This window comes from Amblyraja radiata, chromosome 7 (genome assembly GCF_010909765.2).
Source record: "Amblyraja radiata isolate CabotCenter1 chromosome 7, sAmbRad1.1.pri, whole genome shotgun sequence".
NCBI classification, from domain to species: domain Eukaryota; kingdom Metazoa; phylum Chordata; class Chondrichthyes; order Rajiformes; family Rajidae; genus Amblyraja; species Amblyraja radiata.
This window is the reverse complement of record NC_045962.1, coordinates 2,030,709-2,052,551: the sequence shown is the minus strand read 5'-3', so window position 1 is coordinate 2,052,551 and position 21,843 is coordinate 2,030,709. Positions and strand designations below refer to the sequence as shown.

Below are 21,843 nucleotides of genomic sequence, written 5' to 3'. Positions count from 1 at the left end.
GACAGTGGAATCTTCATCAGCTGGACCAGCGAGCTGAGGAAAGACAGGTGGATTTTAATTCAGATAAGTGGCAGGTGTTGGATATTGGGAAGACAAACCAGGGCAGGACTTTGATGGTGAATGGTAGGGCTCTGGGGAGTGTTGTACAGCAGAGCCCTAAGAGCTACCTCTAACTCTCTATTTAAAACATCCAGTGAATTGGCTTCCACTGTCTTCTGTGGAAGAGAATTCCACAGGTTCTCAACTCTCTGGGTGAAGATTTCTTTTCCTCACCTCAGTCCTAAATGGCCTACCCCTTATTCTTTTACCGTGACCCCTGGTTCTGGACTCCCCCAACACCAGGAACATTTTTCCTGCATCTAGCCTGTCCAATCCTTTAAGAATGTTGTATGTTTCTATAAGATCACCTCTCATCCTTCTAAATTCCAGTGAATACAAGCCTAGTCGACCGATTCTTTCATCATATGTCAGTCCCGACATCCCGGGAATTAACCTCGTGAATCTACGCTGCACTCCCTCAATACGAAACATTGGTGAGGTTGCACTGGGAATATTGTGTTCTGTTTTGGTCATCCTGTTATAGGAAGGATGTCATTCAGCTAGAAAAAATGCAGAGAAGGTTAATGAGGCTGTAATCCAGCCTCAATAGCCTGAGGTGTAGGGAGGGATTGGACAGACTAGATTCCTTGGAGAGCAGCAGCAGGTTGTGGCTTGTTCTTATAGAAGTGTATAAAATCATGGGGGAATAGCTAGGCAGAATACACAGAGGCATTTTCCCAGGATAAGGGAAGCAAGAATTAGACGGAATACATTTATGGTGAGAGGGGAAAGATTTAATAGCAACCTAAGGGGAAAATGTATTCACACAGAGGATTGCGGGTATACGTAATGCACTGGCAGAGAAGGTAGTTGAGGTTGATACAATAACAGCTGGTAAGAAACATATAGACAGTTACAGTACAAGGACAGGAAAGGTTTAGTGGTGTATGGGCCAAATGGGCCATCTAAGATAAGACATCTTGGTCAGCATGGATGAGTTGGGCAGAAGGGCCTGATTCAGTGCTGTATGACTCTGACTTTCTATGAGTCGCTTGTTGAAGCAACATTGACCACAGTAGGAATGAGGTTGACTGTGAATGGTCAATCTGTACTAACTGGAGAGGAAAAGTCAGTGTGAATAAAGAATGAACAAACACTGCTGGCCGGGCTGGGTGGGGGTCACATTAACGAGAAACACCAACATGAGAACAACCGTGGAGTGAAGCTCTCACCTCATGGAGATAGGCCTCCTTCTGCTCAGCCGTCTCCAGCTCACTCTGCCCAATGTACAACACTTGGACTTGGTCGATCATCTTCTCACACTCCTCATCCCACCAGTCTGGAAGATCAAGTGTCTTCAGTCACTCCGCTGTCTGAGCAAGGCCCACAGGCAGCAACACGGACAGTGTGGGGGAGATGGGGACAAGATCACATCCCAGTCTACCCCGGCCCCTCTACTCCAGTGGGGGAAGTGGATGGGAATGTCACTGGGACAAGATCACATCCCAGTCTACCCCGGCCCCTCTACTCTCGGGCAGCAACACAGACAGTGTGGGGGAGGTGGGGGTAAGTGGATGGGAATGTCACTGGGACAAGATCACATCTCAGTCTACTCAAGGAACATGGAGGCCACCGCCTCAGCTCATTCGATGCTTGAAGTGGACACTCACGACCTCCCACCACCTCCTGTGAGAAAGGAAAGATTTGTAAAAGATGTTTAAAAGACATTTGTGCAGGTACATGAATGGAAAAGTTTCAGGTTGTTGCCAGACAGAGGTAAATGGGAGCAGCTTGGATTGAGCATCTTGGTGGCCATGGACAAGTTGGGCCGAAGGGCCTGTTTCTGTGTTGTGTGGCTCCACGACTCACACTTGCACTACAAGTAACCCAGGCGAGTGGCGAGGAACAATCTCTCCCATGACCCACTGACCCTACCCTGGTGCTATGAGCAGAAGGGCTGGAGGAAGGGGATCCCCCCGTGCTCCAGGAGACTTATCCTGCAAACTCCAACCAATGTGATTATTAAGCAGACCATCAGCCGGCCTGATGTTTGGGCTCCGGGCAGAAAGGGAATCCGTGAACAGCTGTCCCAATGGTTCCTGCGAGATCTCAGCAGGTACCTGGTCCAATGTGCGGTTTGCACTCGGCATCCGACGGCTTGTCTTCCCTGCCTTCTGCACTTGTCCCTCTGCCCGCATCTGGAAGGAGAGAAGAGCTGAGTGAGACCTGGAGCAGTGGAAATGGCCATGGGCCGGGATGAGACCTGCCTGTTTCACCCCAGTGCCTCCGGGACCAGGCTGGGTGATGGACTGATCAACAGATACAGAAAACTACTGAGATAGACTGTGGATGGTGAAAGGCTGAAGAACACAGAGTTCTGGAGTAATCAACAAGTCAGGCAGCATCTGTGGAGGCAGAAATAGAACTAATGATTCAGGCAATTAAACTAGCCATGATGTGTAAAAATGCAGCTTCCTCCTGAGAAACAGAGCAAAGGACTGTGGGAGAAATGGCGAGTGGTGCCGAGAGTGAACAGAAGAGAGAAGGGTAAATGAGGCAAGGAAGTCAGAGAGTGAGACAGAGGATCACGTGTGTGTAAGAGGAATTATACCATTCGGCCCATCGAGTTTGCTCTGCCATTCGATTGTGACTGATCGATTTTCCCCTCTGAACCTCATTTTCTGCTTTCTGCCCGTAACCTTTGACCCCCTTACACATACAGAGCTGTCAAATTCTGCTCTAAAAATACCCAATGTCGGCCTCCACCGCCATCTGTGGTAATGAAACCCACAGACTCACCGCCTTCTGGCTAAAGACCTTCAGTCCCAGCTCCAGCTATTTGCTGCACACACTCCCCCAGTCATCCTGAAGCCACACACTCCCCCACCTCCCCCTGAGTCACGGACTGTGATCTCAGACCACCGGCCTCCCCGTGCCCAGCACCCTGCGCTGGTGGTCAGTCCCGGCTGTAATCCTCAGTGACGTCCCCGACCACATCCCTGGTCCACACCCCAGCACAACACTGACCCAAACATCCCCAGTGACCACTGATCTCCCCACACCCCACTCCCCCACTCACCCCCACTCTCACCCCCCTTCCACCCCTTCCCCCCACAATCACCCCTCCCCAGGGAGGAAGACCTGAGGCCGTCATTCACCCGCCCGCTGCACTGTGCGTCCAGCAGGTGAACAGGTCGACGAGAGGGTCCAGGGCACAGAGTGAGAGATTGAATGTCCCCACTGACACAAGACCTGGTACCTGAGGATGTGTCTCCCTCTGGGACAGAGGACGGTTCCTGGGTGGCCTCTCCAGCGGCTGGTCCTCCCGTCTCTTCCTTTGTGGACGTCTCCGGGTCTGGAATAAAGGAATAGAGACGGTGGAAGTGGAAAACAGAAACTGGGCATCAGACTGGGACAGGGGTCTGGGGAATAGATGCCGGGTGTGTGGAGAAACAGGGCATCAGACTGGAACAGGGGTCTGGTGAATAGATGCCGAGTGTGTGGAGAAACAGGGCATCAGACTGGGACAGGGGTCTGGGGAATATAGAGCCGGGTGTGTGGAGAAACAGGGAGTCAGACTGGGACAGGGGTCTGGGGAATATAGAGCCGGGTGTGTGGAGAAACAGGGCATCACACTGGGACAGGGGTCTGGGGAATAGATGCCGGGTGTGTGGAGAAACAGGGCATCAGACTGGGACAGGGGTCTGGGGAATATAGAGCCGGGTGTGTGGAGAAACAGGGCATCAGACTGGGACTGGGGTCTGGGGAATATAGAGCCGGGTGTGTGGAGAAACAGGGCATCAGACTGGGACAGGGGTCTGGGGAATATAGAGCCGGGGGATACTGAGTGAGGGGCACTGCGGGTCAGTGGGAGATATCACGGTGTATCTCAGTCCACAGATGATCGTCCCAGCCAAGTTATTGATACAGACTGTGACTCACCGGGGCCCAAGCACTGAGCCCTCTTGTACCCACACGTCACTGCTGCCAACCTGAGAATGATCTGCTTATTCCCACCTGTTGCTCTCTGTCCAAAAGCCAATTCTCAATCCATGTCAGTGTGTGAACAATTCCATGTGCTCTGACCTTGTTGACCAGCCTCTTGTGCAGGAATTTATTACAAACCCAGAAGTCTCTGGAATGTGAGGGGAAACCGGAGCACCTGGTGAAAGCCACGTGGTCATGGGGAGAACGTGCAAACTCCACACAGACAGCAGCTGAGCTCAGCATGGACCCTGGTTCTCTGGCTCTGTGAGGTAGTGGCTCTACCCGCTTCACCACTGTGCCCCTTACTAAATGCCGTGTGAAACTACACAACCTGCACTGGTTCCGCTCCTGTTCCACTGGTCATGTCGCCAGAGACCTGCAGTGACTGACAGACGTGAAACTCCTGTCCCGGCCCACACTGGCCCTGCGCAGTGCAAGGATTATTGCCACGGTATTGTGTTACTCCAGTACAGCCCCACATGCTCGGCACTACTGATGCAGACAAGCACATTGTCACCGTTATCACATCTTATTCCATTCACTCTCCCACACGCCCTTTCACTCACTTACCCACCACCCGGCAACATCACAAACTGACAGAGACCCCGGCTGTTTAGGTGGGAAACAGAAGTGGGTCCGTATCAATAGAACGTGGGAACATTGTATGTGGGAAGGTGAGAAAGTATTTCCGTGCAATATTAATGGGAACGCAGGGACAGGGTATTAGTGGGACCACAGGGACAGGGGTCTGTGTATTAGTGGGGACACAGGGACGGGGGGTGGGGGTGGGGGAGGAGTGTGGGACGGGACAGGCCAGTGCCGGGCGAGAGGGATGGTTCCCGTGCTGGGGGGGGGGGGGGTGTGTGTGCTGACTGGGCAGCTATACAGGGCAATGATGCTGTGTCTCTGTTGCCTCAGGGTGAGTTAGGATCTCACTCCAGACTCGGGTCCCTGCGGGATCACTGATCATTAGGGTCGGGGAGGGCCGACCATCTGAAACTGTTCAATCTTCAATGTCACAGTCTCCGTGCAGCCCTCACTCATCCCAGCCTTCCCTCTGCCCCCACTCCGTCCCAGCGTCCCTCAATCCTCCAATGTCCCACCATCACTACCCTAAATACACACCCAGTCACCGTTACCCTCGCCCCACGCTCACTCCCTCATCACTCACTCCCTTCCTGCTCTCACTCTCCTCCTCCCCGCTCCCACTCCCCCCTTCTCACTCTCATTCCCTCCCCGCTCTCATTCCCCTTCCCCGCACTCATCCAGTGAACTCTCATTCCCTCCCTGCTCTCACTCTGCCCCCCAGCTTTTATTCGCTCTCACCCCCCTCGCCTTCAACCCATGTTCTCTGGTTCCTGATTCCACTACCCTGGTACAAGATTGTACATTCACCCCATTAATTGGAACATATCCCTCTAAACCTGTCCAATCCATGTCCCTGTTTAATTGCTTCTTAAACGTGATAGTCCCTGCCTCAACTACCTCCTCCGGCAGCTTGCTCCTTACACCCACCACACTCTGTGTGGAAAAGATCCCTCTCAGGTTCCTATAAAATCTTTCTCCCTCCAACTTAAACCTATGGACCCTGGTTTTCGATTCCCCCACTCTGGGCAAGAGACTGTGGGTCCAGGTAATAAAGTCCCAGCCTGCTCAACCTCTCCCTATAGCCCAGACCCTTGAAACCGGGAAAATCTTCTTTGCAACCTTTCCAGCTTGACAACATCTTACCTATAACATGGTGCACAAATCTGAACAGAATACACTAAATGCAGCCTCACCAACTTATTGTACAACTGCAACATGACTGACCAACTTCATACACAATACTCTGACTGATGAAGGCCACTGTGCCAAAATACTTTTTGACCACTCCATCTACCCGTGACCTTCAAGGAACTATGTACCTGCTCTCCAAGATGCCTCTGCTCTTCCCAGAGATCTACCATTCACTGTCTAGATCCTGCCCATGTTAGACTTTCCAAAATGCAACACCTCATATTTCTCTGTATTAAATTCCATCAACCATTCCTCGGCCCACCTAGCCAACCGATCAAGATCCTGCTGCAAGTTTTGACAACAATCTTCACTATCTGCAATACCATCCACTTTTGCATCATCTGCAATGTTGCTAATCTTGCCATGTACATTCTCATCCAAATTGTTGATATAGATGACAAACTGTAACGGGCCCAGCACCGAACCCTGATGTTAGGACCTTCAGCACCTCTTCTACCGTAATACTGACTGTTCTCACGACACTTCCATTGACTGCCCCAAGTTCCTCAATCCTCCTATTTCTCGCTATTTTAAAACAGAGGAGAAATACTAATTGATGACCTTGCCCATGTCCTGTGGCTCCACACAGAGTTGATGTTTTGATTCCTGATGGGCCCCACTGTCTCTCTGGTTACCCATTTCCCTTAGTTTAGTCTAGTTTATTATTGTCACATGTTCCGGTGTAAAGTGAAAAGCTTTTGTTTGTGCGATATCCAGTGAAAGAAAGGATAATTACAATCAAGCTGTCCACAGGAAAAGGATACAATGTTTAATACAAGTCTAGTAATTACAAGTCACAGGACTCCAGTCTGTAAAACAACCTTCCTTCCATGAAGCCAATTCCGTATCCAGTCAGCTAGCTATCACTTGATCCCATGTGATCTAATCTTCCAGAGCAGCTTAGCATGCAGAACCTTATTAAAGGGTTTCCTGAAGTCTATATAAACAACGTCTACAGTATGTCACCCGTTTGGTTACTTCTTCAAATATCAATCAATTTAGTAAGACTCAACCTCCCACGTACAAAACCATGCTGACTATCCCTAATTAGCCCCTGCTTATCAAAATGCATATATATCTTATCCCTCAGAATCCTCTCTTACTGCCCACAGATGACCTAACTTACCTCGCATAGATCATATACGCACTGGTCTATAATTCCCAGGCTTTTCCCGTGTCTGTCTAATCATTCAGATATCTCAGCTCGGGATCCCAGATATCTCAGCTCGGGATTTCTTCTCTATTGGAGTGAAATTAAGTGGAATTCATTGTCACAGATGGCTGTGGAGGGCAAGTCAGTGGGTATTTGTAAAGCGGAGATTGACAGCTTCTTGATTAGTTCAGGTGTCAAAGGTTATGGGGAGAAGGCAAGAGAATGGCGTTGAGAGGAAAAGATAGATCAGCCATGATCGAATGGTGGAGTAGACTCGATGGGTCGAATGGCCTAATTCTGCTCATGACTTATGAACTTCTCTCATTTCCCACACTGTCCACAGATATATCTGATCAGGCCTGGGAGATGTATACACCTTCATATGCCATAGGATGCTCAAGACATCCTTGACCATATACAGACTGTCCTCAAGACATCAACATTACATGTCCCAGGTCCTCCATGTCTTTCTCAATGATAAAAACCGAAGAGAAATACTCCTGGAGGACCTTGTCCATCTCCTGTGTTTCCACACATAGTTTAACACTTTGGTTTCTGAGGGGCCTTATTATCTCTATAGTTGAGCAGGAGTCTCTCTCTCAAAGTACGTATGTATAAAATATTTTTGGATTCTCTGACCCCTTTCAACCTTCTGAGTGAGTTAAGCCACAACACATCATCCAAAATAATTCTCAACACTGGTGACCCACATGAATGTGTTCCCAGTCCCTAAATAAATTCCCTATACAATGACAACTGTGGGGCCAAATTCTGCACTAAGTTCATCCAGAGGTTTGCAAGGTGATGCCCGGATGGATCATGAACAATGATGGGATGGAACGTCGGAGTCTCATTTCTTCAAGGCGTGCTATGTCCATCATATTCCTAATCCACATTTTAACAGTTGGTATGGTTGTATTTTTCCAAAATTTAAGTGTCAATTTCTTTCCAATTATTAACACATAATTTAAAAAAAAGTTTTGGTCTTTATTTAAATTGATATCTTCTACTATTATTCTAAATATAATCCATTCAGTTTTAGGTTCTATTGTGGACTTGAAAAGCTTTGTAAATATATCAAATATATCGCTCCAAAATTTATTCAACTTTGTACATCCTACAAATGAATGTGTTATATTAGCGTTTTGAAACAAACATTTATCGCATCTGGGAGAGACGTTTGGATAAAATTTATTCAACCTTGTTTTTGAATAATATAGTCTATGTAATAATTTGAATTGAATTAAATTATGTCTTGCATTAATAGAACAATTATGTGTGTTCATCAGGTACTTTTCCAATCTATCCTTCGAGATCTTTATCATTAGCTCATGTTCCCAATCTTCTCTTAGTGCTTCTGTTGAGGGTAATTCTCTATTTAATATCCATCTATCTATCTTTAAAACTGTGTTGCTGCCGTCGTCCTACGTCCGCCGTCCGTCCGTCCGGCTGCCGTCCGCCTTTCTTCCTTTGATTCCTTGCTACTCCGAAACCAGACGCAGAATCGCCAAGATATTTTCCATTTCGGTAGAGTTTTCACTTATCTTTCAACGTATCGGCTCCTGATTACATTTCTTCGTGTTTATGTACACATATTTAATCAAATCCTTCTCCCCCCCCCCCCCCCAATTTCAAAAGAAAACTGCTTCTCACCCATAGAAGCAGCCCCAGCCCCAGCCCCAGCCCCTGGTGAACGTTCCATCGTGTGATGTCACAATGCCCAATGTTCACATATGTCCAATCGGAATGGATTCATTTACATATGCCTTTGCAGGAGCCCCAGCACCTGGTGAACGTTACATCGTGTGATGTCACAATGCCCAATGCTCAAAGACATTCTTGCCATAGAGGGAGTACAGAGAAGGTTCACCAGACTGATTCCTGGGATGTCAGGACTTTCATATGAAGAAAGACTGGATAGATTCGGCTTGGACTCGCTAGAATTTAGAAGATTGAGGGGGGATCTTATAGAAACTTACAACAATTTTAAGGGGTTGGACAGGCTAGAGGGTGTGGAGAGAAGGCAGGTACAGGATACTGAGTTGGATGATCAGCCATGATCATATTGACTGGAGGTGCCGGCTCGAAGGGCCGAATGGGCTACTCCTGCACCTAATTTCTATGTTTCTAAGTTTCCCTCTCCTCACCCCTCTCCCTCTTCCACCACTCCCCCTACCTCTCCCTCCCCACTCTTCCACTTCTCACCCCACCCCTTTCCATCCCCCACCCCTCTCTCTCCCCTTCCCTTCCCCCTCCCTTCCCTCTCTCCTCTACCCCTTCCCCCTACCCCTCTGACCCTCCCCACTCTTCCACCTCTCCCCCCCCCCTTCCACTATCCCTCCCCACTCTTTCCCCCTCTCCCCCTCCCCCCACAATCTTCATCCTCCCTCCACACTCTTCCCCTTCCCTCTCCTACCCCCTCCATCCCCATCCCCATCCCCCCCCACATCTCTCTCCCCTCCCCATCCCTCTCTCCTCCCCTCTCCCTCTCTTCACCCCTTTCCCCCTCATCCCCCACCCATCCCGCTCTTTCCCACTCACCTTCCCTCTCCCCCACCCCTCTACCCAATCACCCTCCTCCCCTGCCCCACACCTCACTCCCCCTCCCCCATCCCTCTCTCCTCACCCTCCCCCACCCCTCTCTGCTCTCCCTCTCCTCACCCATCTCCTCCTCCTACCCCCATCCCTTTCTTCCCCCACCCCCCATTCCCTCTCTCTCCCACCCCTTCCCTCTCTCCCCACCCCATTCCCCCTCCACACTCTTTCCCCTCCCTCCACACTCTTCCTCCTCTCTCACCTACCCCCACACATCTCTCCCCCTCCCCTCTCTCCTCCCCTCACCCTTCTCCCCTCCTCCTCCAACGCCATCCCTCTCTCCCCCACTCCCTTCCCTCTCTATCCCACCCCCTTACCTCTCTTCCCCCGCCCCCTTCCCCCTACCCCTCTGTCTCTCTTCCACCACTCCCCCCACACCTCTCCCCCTCCCTCCCCACTCTTCCACTTCTCTCCCCCCTCCCCCACCACTCTCCCTCCCACTCTTTCCCCTCTCTCCCCCCACCTCTCTCCCCCTCCCTCCACACTCTTCCCCCTCCCTCCACACTCTTTCCCCTCCCCCCCCTACCCCATCCCCCTCCTCCCCTCCGCCCATGCCCCACACCTCACTCCCCCTCCCCATCCCTCTCTCCTCCCCCTCCACCACCCCTCTCTCCTCCCACCCCATCCCTTTCTTCCCCCACCCCTTTCCCCTCTCTCACCCCCCTTCCCTCTCTCCACACTTCCCCCTCCCCACTCTTCCTACTCCCTCCACACTCTTCCTCCTCTCTCCTCTATGCCCACACATGTCTCCCCCTCCCCTCTCTCTATCTCCCTCTCCTCACCCTTCTCCCCCTCCTCCTCCCACCCCATCCCTCTCTCCCCCACGTCCTTCCCTCTCTACCCCTGCCCCCTTCCCCCTACCCCTCTTCCACCACTCCCCCTTACCCCACCCCTCTCCCTCCCCCACACCACACTCCCCCTTCCTCCCCTCTTCCCGCCAATCCTACCCCTTCCCCTACCCCTCTGTCCCTCTTCCACCACCCCTCCTACACCTCTCCCCCTCCCTCCCCACTCTTCCACTTCTCTCCCCCCTCCTCCCCCACTCTCCCCCCACTCTCTTACCCCTCACACCCCCACCCCCCTCACTCCACAATCTTCCCCCTCCCTCCCCTATTCCATCTCCCTCCTCCCCTCCCTCCCCCATCCCTCCCCCCATCCCCCACACCTCTCTCCTCCTCCCCGATCGCTCTCTCTTCCCCTCCCCCTCCCCCTCTCCATCTCACTCTCCTCAGCCCTCTCCCTCTCCTCCTCTCCTCCCCCTACCCCCATCCCTCTCTCCCCCACCCTATTTCTCCCTCCCCACTCTTCCCCCTCCCTCCACACTCTTCCCACTATCTCCCTGACCCCATCTCCCTCCCCCCCTCTCCCACACCTCTCTCCCCCTCCCTTCTCTCTTCCCCTCCCCCACCCTTCTCTCCTCCCCCCTCTCCATCTCCCTTGCCAAATACATTCTTGCCATAGAGGGAGTACAGTGAAGGTTAACCAGACTGATTCCTGGGATGTCAGGACTTTCATATGAAGAAAGACTGGATAGACTCGGCTTGTACTCGCTAGAATTTAGAAGATTGAGGGGGGTTCTTATAGAAACTTACAAAATTTTTAAGGGGTTGGACAGGCTAGATGCAGGAAGATTGTTCCCGATGTTGGGGAAGTCCAGAACAAGGGGTCACAGTTTAAGGATAAGGGGGAAATCTTTTAGGACCGAGATGAGAAAAACATTTTTCACACAGAGAGTGGTGAATCTCTGGAATTCTCTACCACAGAAGGTAGTTGAGGCCTGTTCATTGGCTATATTTAAGAGGGAGTTAGATGTGGCCCTTGTGGCTAAAGGGATCAGGGGGTGTGGAGAGAAGGCAGGTACAGGATACTGAGTTGGATGATCAGCCATGTTCATATTGACTGGAGGTGCCGGCTCGAAGGGGCGCATGGGCTACTCCTGCAACTAATTTCTATGTTTCTAAGTTTCCCTCTCCTCGCCCCTCTCTTTCTCCCACCCATCCCTCTCTCCCCCACCCCCCTTCACTCTATAACCCACCCCCTTCCCTCTCTCCCCCGCCCCCTTCCCCCTACCCCTCGGTTCCTCTTCCACCACTCCCCGTACCCCTCCCTCCCCACTCTTCCACTTCTCACGCCACCCCTTTCCATCCCCCACCCCTCTCTCTCCCCCTCCCTTCCCCCTCCTTCCCCTCTCTCCACCCACCCCTTCCCCCTACCCCTCTGACTCTCCCCACTCTTCCACCTCTCCCCCCCCTCCCACTATCCCTCCCCACTCTTTCCCCCCTCTCCCCCACCCCTCTCTCCCACCCCTCTCCCCCTCCCTCCACACTCTTCCCCCTCCCTCCCCCAACCACTCCCTCCTCCTCTCCATCCCCATCCCTCCCCCCCACACCTCTCTCCCCTCCCCCATCCCTCTCTCCTCCCCCTTCGCCACCCCTCTCTGCTCTCCCTCTCCTCACCTCTCCTCCTCCCAACCCCATCCCTTTCTTCCCCACCCCCATTCCCTCTCTCTCCTACCCCTTCACTCTCCCCCACCCCCTTCCCCCTCCACACTCATTCCCCTCCCTCCACACTCTTCCTCCTCTCTCCCCTACCCCCACACATCTCTCCCCCTCCCCTCTCTCCTCCCCCCTCACCCTTCTCCCCTCCTACTCCCACGCCATCCCTCTCTACCCCACTCCCTACCCTCTCTATCCCACCCCCTTACCTCTCTTCCACTGCCCCTTCCCCTCTGTACCTCGACCACCACTCCCTCTTCCACCACTCCACCCACCGAAGCCCCCCCCCCCCCCCCGCAAACGCCGTTGGGGAAACAGACCCAACGGGTCTGCACTTGGTCTAGTATTATTATAAAAGTATGATATTAGTTTTTGTGAATCAGCCTTAATATTCATTGCTTCTTCTAAAGGGTCTAAAAATATAGTTTGAAATCTATGTATATATTTCTTCATAAAGTCACATATCTGTATATATTTAAAATATTGATTATCCTTCAGTTTAAATTTTAATTTTAAATATTGAAATGATAACAGTTTGCCCAATTCCTACATATCCCCTACTTTCCTAATCCCCAGTCTATCCCATTGTTGATATGTTTTGTCGATGAGAGATAACGTTTTCTCACAATGGGTGGTGGATGTATGCAACAAGCTGCCAGAGGATGAAATTGTGGCAGGGACCATCCCAACATTTAAGAAACAGTTAGATAGGCACATGGATAAGACAGGTTTGGAGGGATATGGACCAAATGCTGGCAGGTGGGACGTGTGGCTGGAACATGTTGGCCAGTGGGTGAGCTGTTTCCACACTGTATCACTCTATGACCCCATGACAGGGTTAATGAGGACAAGTGAAAATGTGTGAGAGGGTTTGGTACCTGGGGACGTGTCTCCCACTGGGACAGAAGCCGATTCCTGGACGGATTCTCCAGTCGATGATCCCTGGGTCTGTTCCACTGTGGACATCTGGGGATCTGGAATAAAGGAACAGAGACACGGGAGTGTGGCAACACTACAACAGGCCATCAGATAGTCAGCGGAGTTTGGGAATTGGAGGACTGGCTCTGTGGAGAGAGCAGCATCATCCAGTCTCCTTTCACCCACTCTCCTTCTGAAATGTCTGTCACTCCACGTCACTCCCCTCAGTCTTAGTCGGGGTGAATTTGAGGGACTGGCCACAGTCACAGATCATAGAGCACGGAAACAGGCCCTTCAGCCCAACTCATCCATGCCGACACATCTCAGCTAGTTCCATTTGCCCATAAATTGGCCCAAATTTCTCTAAACCTTTACCGTCCATGTACATGTCAAAATGGCTTGTAAATGTTATTATACCTGCCTCAACTATCTGCTCTGTAAAATGTTGAAACAAAGACTGCAGATTCTGGTTTATACCAAAGATCGATAGAGCTGGAGTAACCTAGCGGGTCAGGCAACATCTGTGGGTCTGTTCTCACTGAGTTACTCCAGCTTTTTGCGTCCATCTCCAGAGAAAACAATCCAGGGTAGTCCAATCTCTCCTTAAAGCTAATGTCCTCTAATCCAGGCAGCATTCTGGTAAACTCCTTCTGCTCCTTGTCCAAAGCCTCCACATCACTCCTGTAACGGGGCTATAGGGGTGTTGCACGTATGGTCATCGGGTCAAAGGGCGTGATGCATGGACCAGCACAATCCATGTGGAGGACATGGCAGCTTCCGGCATATACTGTTTGTGCTCTAAATAATTGTGGAAATCGGGGTAAGCGTGAGAGACATTTATCCTACTTCAGAATTGCAAAAGTGAGGAGAAATGACAGTAGAGAGAAGCGAGAGCTGAAGGGACAACAACAGCTAAAGTGGTTGGCGAACATTGGCCGTGTAGATATCGAGATAGAAAATATTGGGAATTATCGCATTTGCTCACTGCATTTCATCAACAGTAAGGCATTATTTGTGTTTTTTCTTGATTCCTTTGGTATCCAAAAAGTTTCAGAAGTGATAAATCTGGCTGTAAAATTTTTAAATTGCCGATGGTTCTCATGTGGGTTTTTACATGCAAAATGAAAACTCTACTGAAGCTAAATTTATGCTATTGAGATGTATATTTTGGCAAATAATAAAATGTCCTGACAGCTTAAATACCCACTCCCTTTCAATAGGATATTGTCAATTTGCCAATATTTATACCCAATATTTTCAATCTTGATATCTACACGGCCAATATTCGCCAAGCACTTTAGCTGTTGTTGTCCCTTCAGCTGCCGCTTCTCTCTACTGTCATTTCTCCTCACTTTTGGAATTCTTAAGTAGGATAAATGTCTTTCACGCTTACCCCGATTTCCATAATTATTTACAGCACAAAAATTGACCACTTCGGCGGTTTTTAACGGGCCCAGTTGGCGTAGCGTGGCAACAGTACGGGTCAAGGGTCGTGACCCGACTGCCGTGCAACCTCCCTATAACAATACTCCAAATGCAGCCCAACCAAAGTCCTATGTAACTGCAACATAACTTCCTGACTTCCCGACCGCTGACTGCAAGCAGAATCATGTGCCTACTTTATTACTGTACCTACTTGTGTTGCCACGTTGAGATTGTTAAGGACGTGTACACCAAGACCCCTCTGTTCATCAATGTTCTTCTTGACATTAACTGTATAATTCCCCCTTGCATTTGACCTCCCAGAGTGCAACACCTCACACTTGTTTGGATTAACTTCATCTGCCACTTCACTACCCACTTCAATAACTGATCTATATCCCACTGTATACTTTGACAGCCTTCCTCACAGTCCGCACCTCCACCTACAGTATATTCGTGTCATCTGCAAACATACTAACCAACCCACATATATTTATGTCCAAAAAAATGCCACAACGTGTTGGCGTAACTCAGCGGGTCAGGCAGTATCTCTGGAGGACATGAACTATCCATTTTCTCCAGAGATTCTGCATCATCCACTGTTACTCCAACACTTTACATATATATATATATATATATAAATATAGTGGTTTATTAAAAAAAAAACAAAGTGCCACAATGTTGGAGTAACATAATGGACATGAGATGAGAGGGGATAGATTTAACAGGAACCAGTGGGGCAATTATTTTCATTCAGAGTGTGGTCGGTGTATGGAACGAGTAGCCAGAGAAAGTGAACACAAAGTTCTGAATAGGTCGGGAAGTCAGGAAGTTATGTTACAGTTACATAGCACATTGGTTGGGCTGCATTTGGAGTATTGTTATAGCCGTTGTGGTTGCCCCGTTACAGGAGTGATGTGGAGGCTTTGGACAAGGAGCAGAAGGAGTTTACCAGAATGCTGCCTGGATTAGAGGGCATTAGCTTTAAGGAGACATTGGACAACCCTGGATTGTTTTCTCTGGAGATGGACACAAAAAGCTGGAGTAACTCAGTGAGACCGGCAGCATCTCTGGAGAGAAGGAATGGGTGACATTTTGAGTCGAGACCCTTCTTCAGACTAAGAGTCAGGGAAGAGGGAGACTGGAGATATGGAAGGGTAAGGTGTGGTAACAACAGATCAAAGCAGACTATGACAAGCAAATGTAGACACAAAATGCTGGAGTAACTCAGCGAGACAGGCAGCATCTCTGGAGAGAAGAAATGGTCAAGCAAATGTTGAACGGTTCATTGTTAGCTTGGGGGGGGGGGAGGTGACAACAAGGCATAATATCGGTAAAATTAATCAGGAGGACAGTGAAACGAGTCAGGGAACGAGGGTGGGGGAGGGACGGAGAGAGAGGAAAAGCAAAGGGTTATCAGAAGTTAGAGAAATCTATTATCAAACCATTGGGTTGTGAGCTGCCCTAATGAAATATGAGGTGTTGTTTCTCCAATTTGTGTTGGGCCTCACTCTGACAGTGGAGGAGGCCCAGGACAGAAAGGTCAGTATGGGAATGGGAGGAGGAGTTAAAGTGTTTAGCAACCGGGAGATCTCGTTGGCCTTGGCGGACTGTGCGGAGGAATTCAGGAAATGTTTTCTCTGGGTTGTCGAGGCTAAGTATAGATCAGACAGAAGTATATAAAATTATGAAGCAATGATGAGGTAGCCATTTAGAACTTTTCCCCCAGGGTGGAAATGTCAAAGATTAGAAGGCACAGCTTTAAGATGCAAGGTGCAAAGTTTAACAGATGTGGGGGGCAAGTCTTTTACACAGTGGTGGGGGCCAGGAACGTGCTGCCAGAAGTGGTGGTGGAGGCTGATACGATAGTGGATATGACGTTTTTTGGTGAGGCATGTTTGTATGCAGGAAATGTAGGGATATGGATCACGTGCAGGCAGAGGTTTAAATTGGCATCATGTTCGGCACGGACTTTGTGGGATGATGGGCCTGTTCCTGTAATGTCCTGTTTAGAAACGGGAATAGTCCCCGAGGATTGACGTACTGCGCATGTTGTTCCATTGTTTAAAAAGGGGTCTAAGAGTAAACCTAGCAATTATTGACCTGTTAATTTGACTTCAGTGGTGGGCAAATTAATGGAAAAGATACTTAGAGATAATATATATAAGCATCTGGATAAACAGGGTCTGATTAGGAACAGTCAACATGGATTTGTGCCTGGAAGGTCATGTTTGACTAATCTTCTTGAATTTTTTGAAGAGGTTACTAGGGGAATTGACGAGGGTAAAGCAGCGGATGTTGTCTATATGGACTTTAGTAAGGCCTTTGACAAGGTTCCTCATGGAAGGTTGGTTAAGAAGGTTAAACTGTTGGGTATAAATACAGGAATAGCAAGATGGATTCAGCAGTGGCTGAATGGGAGAAGCCAGAGGGTAATGGTGGATGGCTGTTTGTCGGGTTGGAGGCAGGTGACTAGTGGAGTGCCTCAGGGATCGGTGTTGGGTCCTTTGTTGTTTGTCATGTACATCAATGATCTGGATGAATGGGTGGTAAATTGGATTAGTAAGTATGCAGATGATACCAAGATAGGGGGTGTTGTGGATAATGAAGAGGATTTCCAAAGTCTACAGTGATTTAGGCCATTTGGAAAAATGGGCTGAAAGATGGCAGATGGAGTTTAATGCTGATAAATGTGAGGTGTTACACCTTGGCAGGACAAATCAAAATAGGACGTACATGATAAATGGTAGGGAATTGAAGAATACAGTTGAACAGAGGGATCTGGGAATAACCGTGCATAGTTCCTTGAAGGTGGAATCTCATATAGACAGGGTAGTAAAGAAAGCTTTTGGTATGCTAGCCTTTATAAATCAGAGCATTGAGTATAGAAGCTGGGATGTAATGTTAAAATTGTACAAGGCATTGGTGAGACCAAATCTGGAGTATGGTGTACAATTTTGCTCGCCCAATTATAGGAAGGATGCCAACAAAATAGAGAGAGTACAGAGGAGATTTACTAGAATGTTGCCTGGGTTTCAACAACTAAGTTACAGAGATAGGTTGAATAAGTTAGGTCTTTATTCTCTGGAGCGCAGAAGGTTAAGGGGGGACTTGATAGAGGCCTTTAAAATGATGAGAGGGATAGACAGAGTTGACGTGATCAAGCTTTTCCCTTTGAGAATAGGGAAGATTCAAACAAGAGGACATGACTTCAGAATTAAGGGACAGAAGTTTAGGTGTAGGGGGAACTTCTTTACTCAGAGAGTGGTAGCGGTGTGGAATGAACTTCCCGTGGAAGTGGTGGCGGCAGGTTCGTTGGTATCATTTAAAAATAAATTGGATAGGCATATGGATGAGAAGGGAATGGAGGGTTATGGTATGAGTGCAGGCAGGTGGGACTAAGGGAAAAAAGTTGTTCGGCACGGACTTGTAGGGCCGAGATGGCCTGTTTCCGTGCTGTAATTGTTATATGGTTATATGGTTATAGTTTAGTTTGGAGATACAGCGTGGAAACAAGACCCTTCAGCCCACCGAGTCCGCACTGACCAGCGATCCCCGCACACTAACACTAAACTACACACTATATTACACACCAGGGACAATTTACAATTATACCAAGCCAATTAACCTACAAACCTCAACGTCTTTGGAGTGTGGGAGGAAACCGAAGCACCCAGAGAAAACCTACGCAGCTCACGGGGAGAACGTACAAACTCCTTACAGACAGCACCAATAGGCAGGATCAAACCCGGGTCTCTGGCGCTGTAAGCCAGCAACTCTACCGCTGCACCACCGTGCTGCCTTTTTCTATGTTCCATGCTCTCCACCACTGATACCTGAGCTTGCAGACCCTGCTGGGTCACTAATTAAACCCGGACCAGAGTCTCCAGTCCCTGCTCCCTGGGGTTCCAGAGTTGTGTCCAACGGTGGATCTGGAAGCAGAGAGAGGAGGAGGGACAGGGAGGGTAAAATAGTAAAAACGCATTGAACAGCTGATCAGGAGGGAAGTCGGCTGCAGAGACCAAGAGTCACCAGTCCGTGCTGACAGCAACACACACCAAATCTCACAGGTCCCACATCTCACCTGGAACATTACACACTCCTCCAACACGCTCCACGCCACGCTTCCTTGTTCCTCCTCGACTCTCCTACAGAGCTTTGTCCCTGGATCCTGACTAAATCCATGCTTTTCCCGACTCACTCAAACCGCTCACCCAATCCGCGCACACGCTCACTCGCTTCACAATTCAGCCCCCGCCCCCGAGTGTCAGTCAGTAACCAAAATACATTCTCCACAAGCTCTCCACTGACTTTCCCCCTCCTCCCGCAATCTCCAGTCACCCATTCACTCCTTAGGGCAGCACAAGGGGCAGCGGTAGAGTTGCTGCCTCACTGCGCCAGAGACCCGAGTTAGATCCTGACTACGGCTGCTGTCTGTGCGGAGTTTGCACGTTCTCCATGTGTCAGCGTGGGTTTTCCCCGGGTGCTCCGGTGTCCTCTCACACTCCAAAGACGTACAGGTTTGTTGGTTAATTGTCTTTAGTATAAATTGTAATTGTCCCCAGTGTACAGGATAGTGCAAGTGTACGGGGATCACTGGTCAGCGCGGAATCAGGGTCGAAGGTCGAAGGGCCTGTTCCAGAGATATACCTGCCCTTCTCTTCCACTATATTCACTATACTTGCCCTCCTCCCCTCTCCACACTGTCCCACATCCACCCTCCCCTGGTGTCCGCTCCCACCAATGGATTCCTGGGCCATTTCCCCAGACTCGCTCCTGCCACCTCCACCCCAATACCAGACCTACCTCTCCCCCCTCCACACTCCCCAGCACCAACCTTCCAGACCTCCCCCTCCCCACTCCCACCTCCCCTCACTCCAGACCTCCCTCTCCCCACTCCCCAACATCAGCCTCCGCTCACTTCAGAAATCCACCTCACCTTTTCCCAACCTCCCTTTATCCCCCAATTGCAAGCCTCCTCCCACAACCCCCTACTGCCCTTCTGATCCCCCTCCCCACTCCACACACCCTCCCGTCCATTACAGACCCCCCTCCTCCCCTGTCTCTCTCCAGACTTCCTCATCCCACACCCCAGCCTCTCTCCTCCATCTCCTCGATGCCAATATTCCTCAAGTCACCCTCCCCTGCCCTTTCCCCACCAGCACGGACCATCAATACCTGAGGTTGTATCTGGTTCTGGGACGGTGGACACATCCTTCCGGGGTTCAGCTGCTGTTTCCTGGGGTTCAGCTGTTGTTTCCTGGGGTTCCCCAGTTGGTACGGAGGCTGGATCTGTAATAAAGTGTGGAGAGACAGTGTGTGTAGTGTGGAAATAATCCAGCATCTCTGCGGGATGGGAGCAGAGGGAAGTGCACGGCCAACACCAGTCTCTGGTGACACCAACGGTCCAGCCCTCTCCTACACCGTGTATCCTGACACCCCCAGTACATCCAACTCCACAGTGGAGTGACCGTTACTGCCTCCCAGCTCCTCCACCCCACACACCACACACATTGGGACCCGTCCCTGCATCACTCCGCTCTTCTCCCCACTCCCTCTGCTCCTCACCCCCATCATTCCCGTCGTCACTCTGCCCTCATTCCCCTCCGCTCGCCCCTCCCTGCCCTCTCACCTCCTCCTCCACCCTGCCTCTCCCTCACCCACCCTTTCCCTCTCTCTCACCCCCTCTGTCCCACTCCACCCTCTCCCTGCTTCCCCCTCACCCCCGTCTCACTCGGTCTCGGGCAAGGGGAGGGGATTGGACGGGTCGGTCCTGGGGCGAGTGAGGGGAGGGAACGGCCTGGTCTTGGGGAGGGGAGATCCCTGTGGGGAGGGGATAGGGGATGGCTCATGTTGTGGTTCGAGGGGTGGTCTTGGTCGAGGAGAGGTGAAGGCTCGGTCATTGGGGAGGGGTTGTGGATCAGTTTGGGTCCCTTGAGCGGTGGGGGGGGGGGGAGTATAGACGATATCTAGGTCCCAGGGAGGGGATCCCATGCTCGGTCCCAGGGGCCACAGTGGGGGACACTGCGGGTCAGTGGGAGATATCACGGTGTATCTCAGTCCACAGATGATCGTCCCAGCCAAGTTATTGATACAGACTGTGACTCACTGGGGCCCAAACACTGAGCCCTCTTGTACCCACACGTCACTGCTGCCAACCTGAGAATGATCTGCTTAATCCCACCTGTTGCTCTCTGTCCAAAAGCCAATTCTCAATCCATGTCAGTGTGTGAACAATTCCATGTGCTTTGACCTTGTTGACCAGCCTCTTGTGCAGGAACGTACTAAATGCTTTCTGAAAATCCCCCACAGCCCAGTCACCGGTTCCCTCATCTGTTCTACTGGACGTGTCCTCAATGTGCTCCAGGGACAACAGTGTCTCTGCTCAATCCTCAGATTATTTCACCACATGTCTGTTGCTCCAGTAATACCCCACTGATCCAGCACGCTCGGTACAATGGTGGTGCCAGCCTTTCAAGAGTCTCGGACCGTATTCCTTTAACACTCTTACACATCACACAACGGAATCATCCATTTCCACTGAACCCGACTGGTTTAATGTGAAGGACACAAAGTGCTGGAGTAACTCAGTGGGTCAGGCAGTAGTTCTGGGGGACATAGATAGGTGACGTTTCAGGTCGGGAGCCTTCCTCAGACCAATTGCAGGATGGGGAAAAGCTGGAAGAGTGGGGAGGCAGGACAAAGCTTGGCGGGTAATAGGTGGACATGGGTGAGAGGGGTTTTTGGTGGGTAGATGGTTGGAACAAAGGCCAGAGAATAAAGCATGAAGGTGTGAGACAGGAAGGTTGAAGAGTTGCAAGTTGTGGAGCCAGAGGGAGTGAGGTGAGAAATAGGTGTGAGTTTAGAAGGGGCACACAGAGGAATGAAGAAAGGGGGGGGGGGGGGGGGGACAGTGTTGGGGATGGGAATGTGAAGGGGATAAAATGTTTAGCAACCGGAAGATTCAGTAGACCTTGGTGGACCGTGAACATGTGTTTGGCAAAATGTTTGCCGAGTCCACACTTTGTCTCGCCGATGTACAGGAGCCCGCATCGGCAACACCTGGATGCAGCAGATGAGCTTCGAGGAAGTACATGTGATCCTCTGTATCAACTGGAAGGACTGTCAGGGTCACTGGATGAAGGTGAGGGGGGAGGTACAGGGGCAGGTGTTACATCTACAGCGGCTGCAGCAAAAAGTACCTGTGGAAGGGAAGGTTTAAGTGGGAAGAGATGAGTGAACCAAGGAGTTGTGGAGAGAGGAACTGTTGGGGGAGGGAGGGAGGGTGTCTGTGCAAGGGGGGGGGACAAGTGGGGAGGGGGACAGACCGAGGGGAGGGGACTGTACCAAAGGTAGGGGACCTGGCCGGGTGGAGAATCGGGTAGTGGATGGGGCCAGAGAAAGTGAAGAGTCCAGGATGGAGGGGGGAGAGTGATGTTTCCATGAGGGGGAGGG

At 50.5% G+C, this 21,843-nt stretch overlaps 1 protein-coding gene across 1 annotated transcript in view; it reads right to left on the bottom strand.

Annotated features, from left to right (window-relative positions):
* LOC116975667 (mucin-5AC-like) overlaps window positions 1-21,843 on the bottom strand; it is a 516,444-nt gene that overhangs the window by 208,590 nt on the left and 286,011 nt on the right. The window contains exons 9-12 of the mRNA XM_033024993.1: window positions 19,567-19,680; window positions 18,225-18,320; window positions 12,927-13,022; window positions 3,299-3,394 (exon numbers count right to left, since the gene is read on the bottom strand). Coding sequence (XP_032880884.1) covers window positions 3,299-3,394; window positions 12,927-13,022; window positions 18,225-18,320; window positions 19,567-19,680 — 402 coding nt within the window. The remainder of the gene's footprint in view (window positions 1-3,298; window positions 3,395-12,926; window positions 13,023-18,224; window positions 18,321-19,566; window positions 19,681-21,843) is intronic.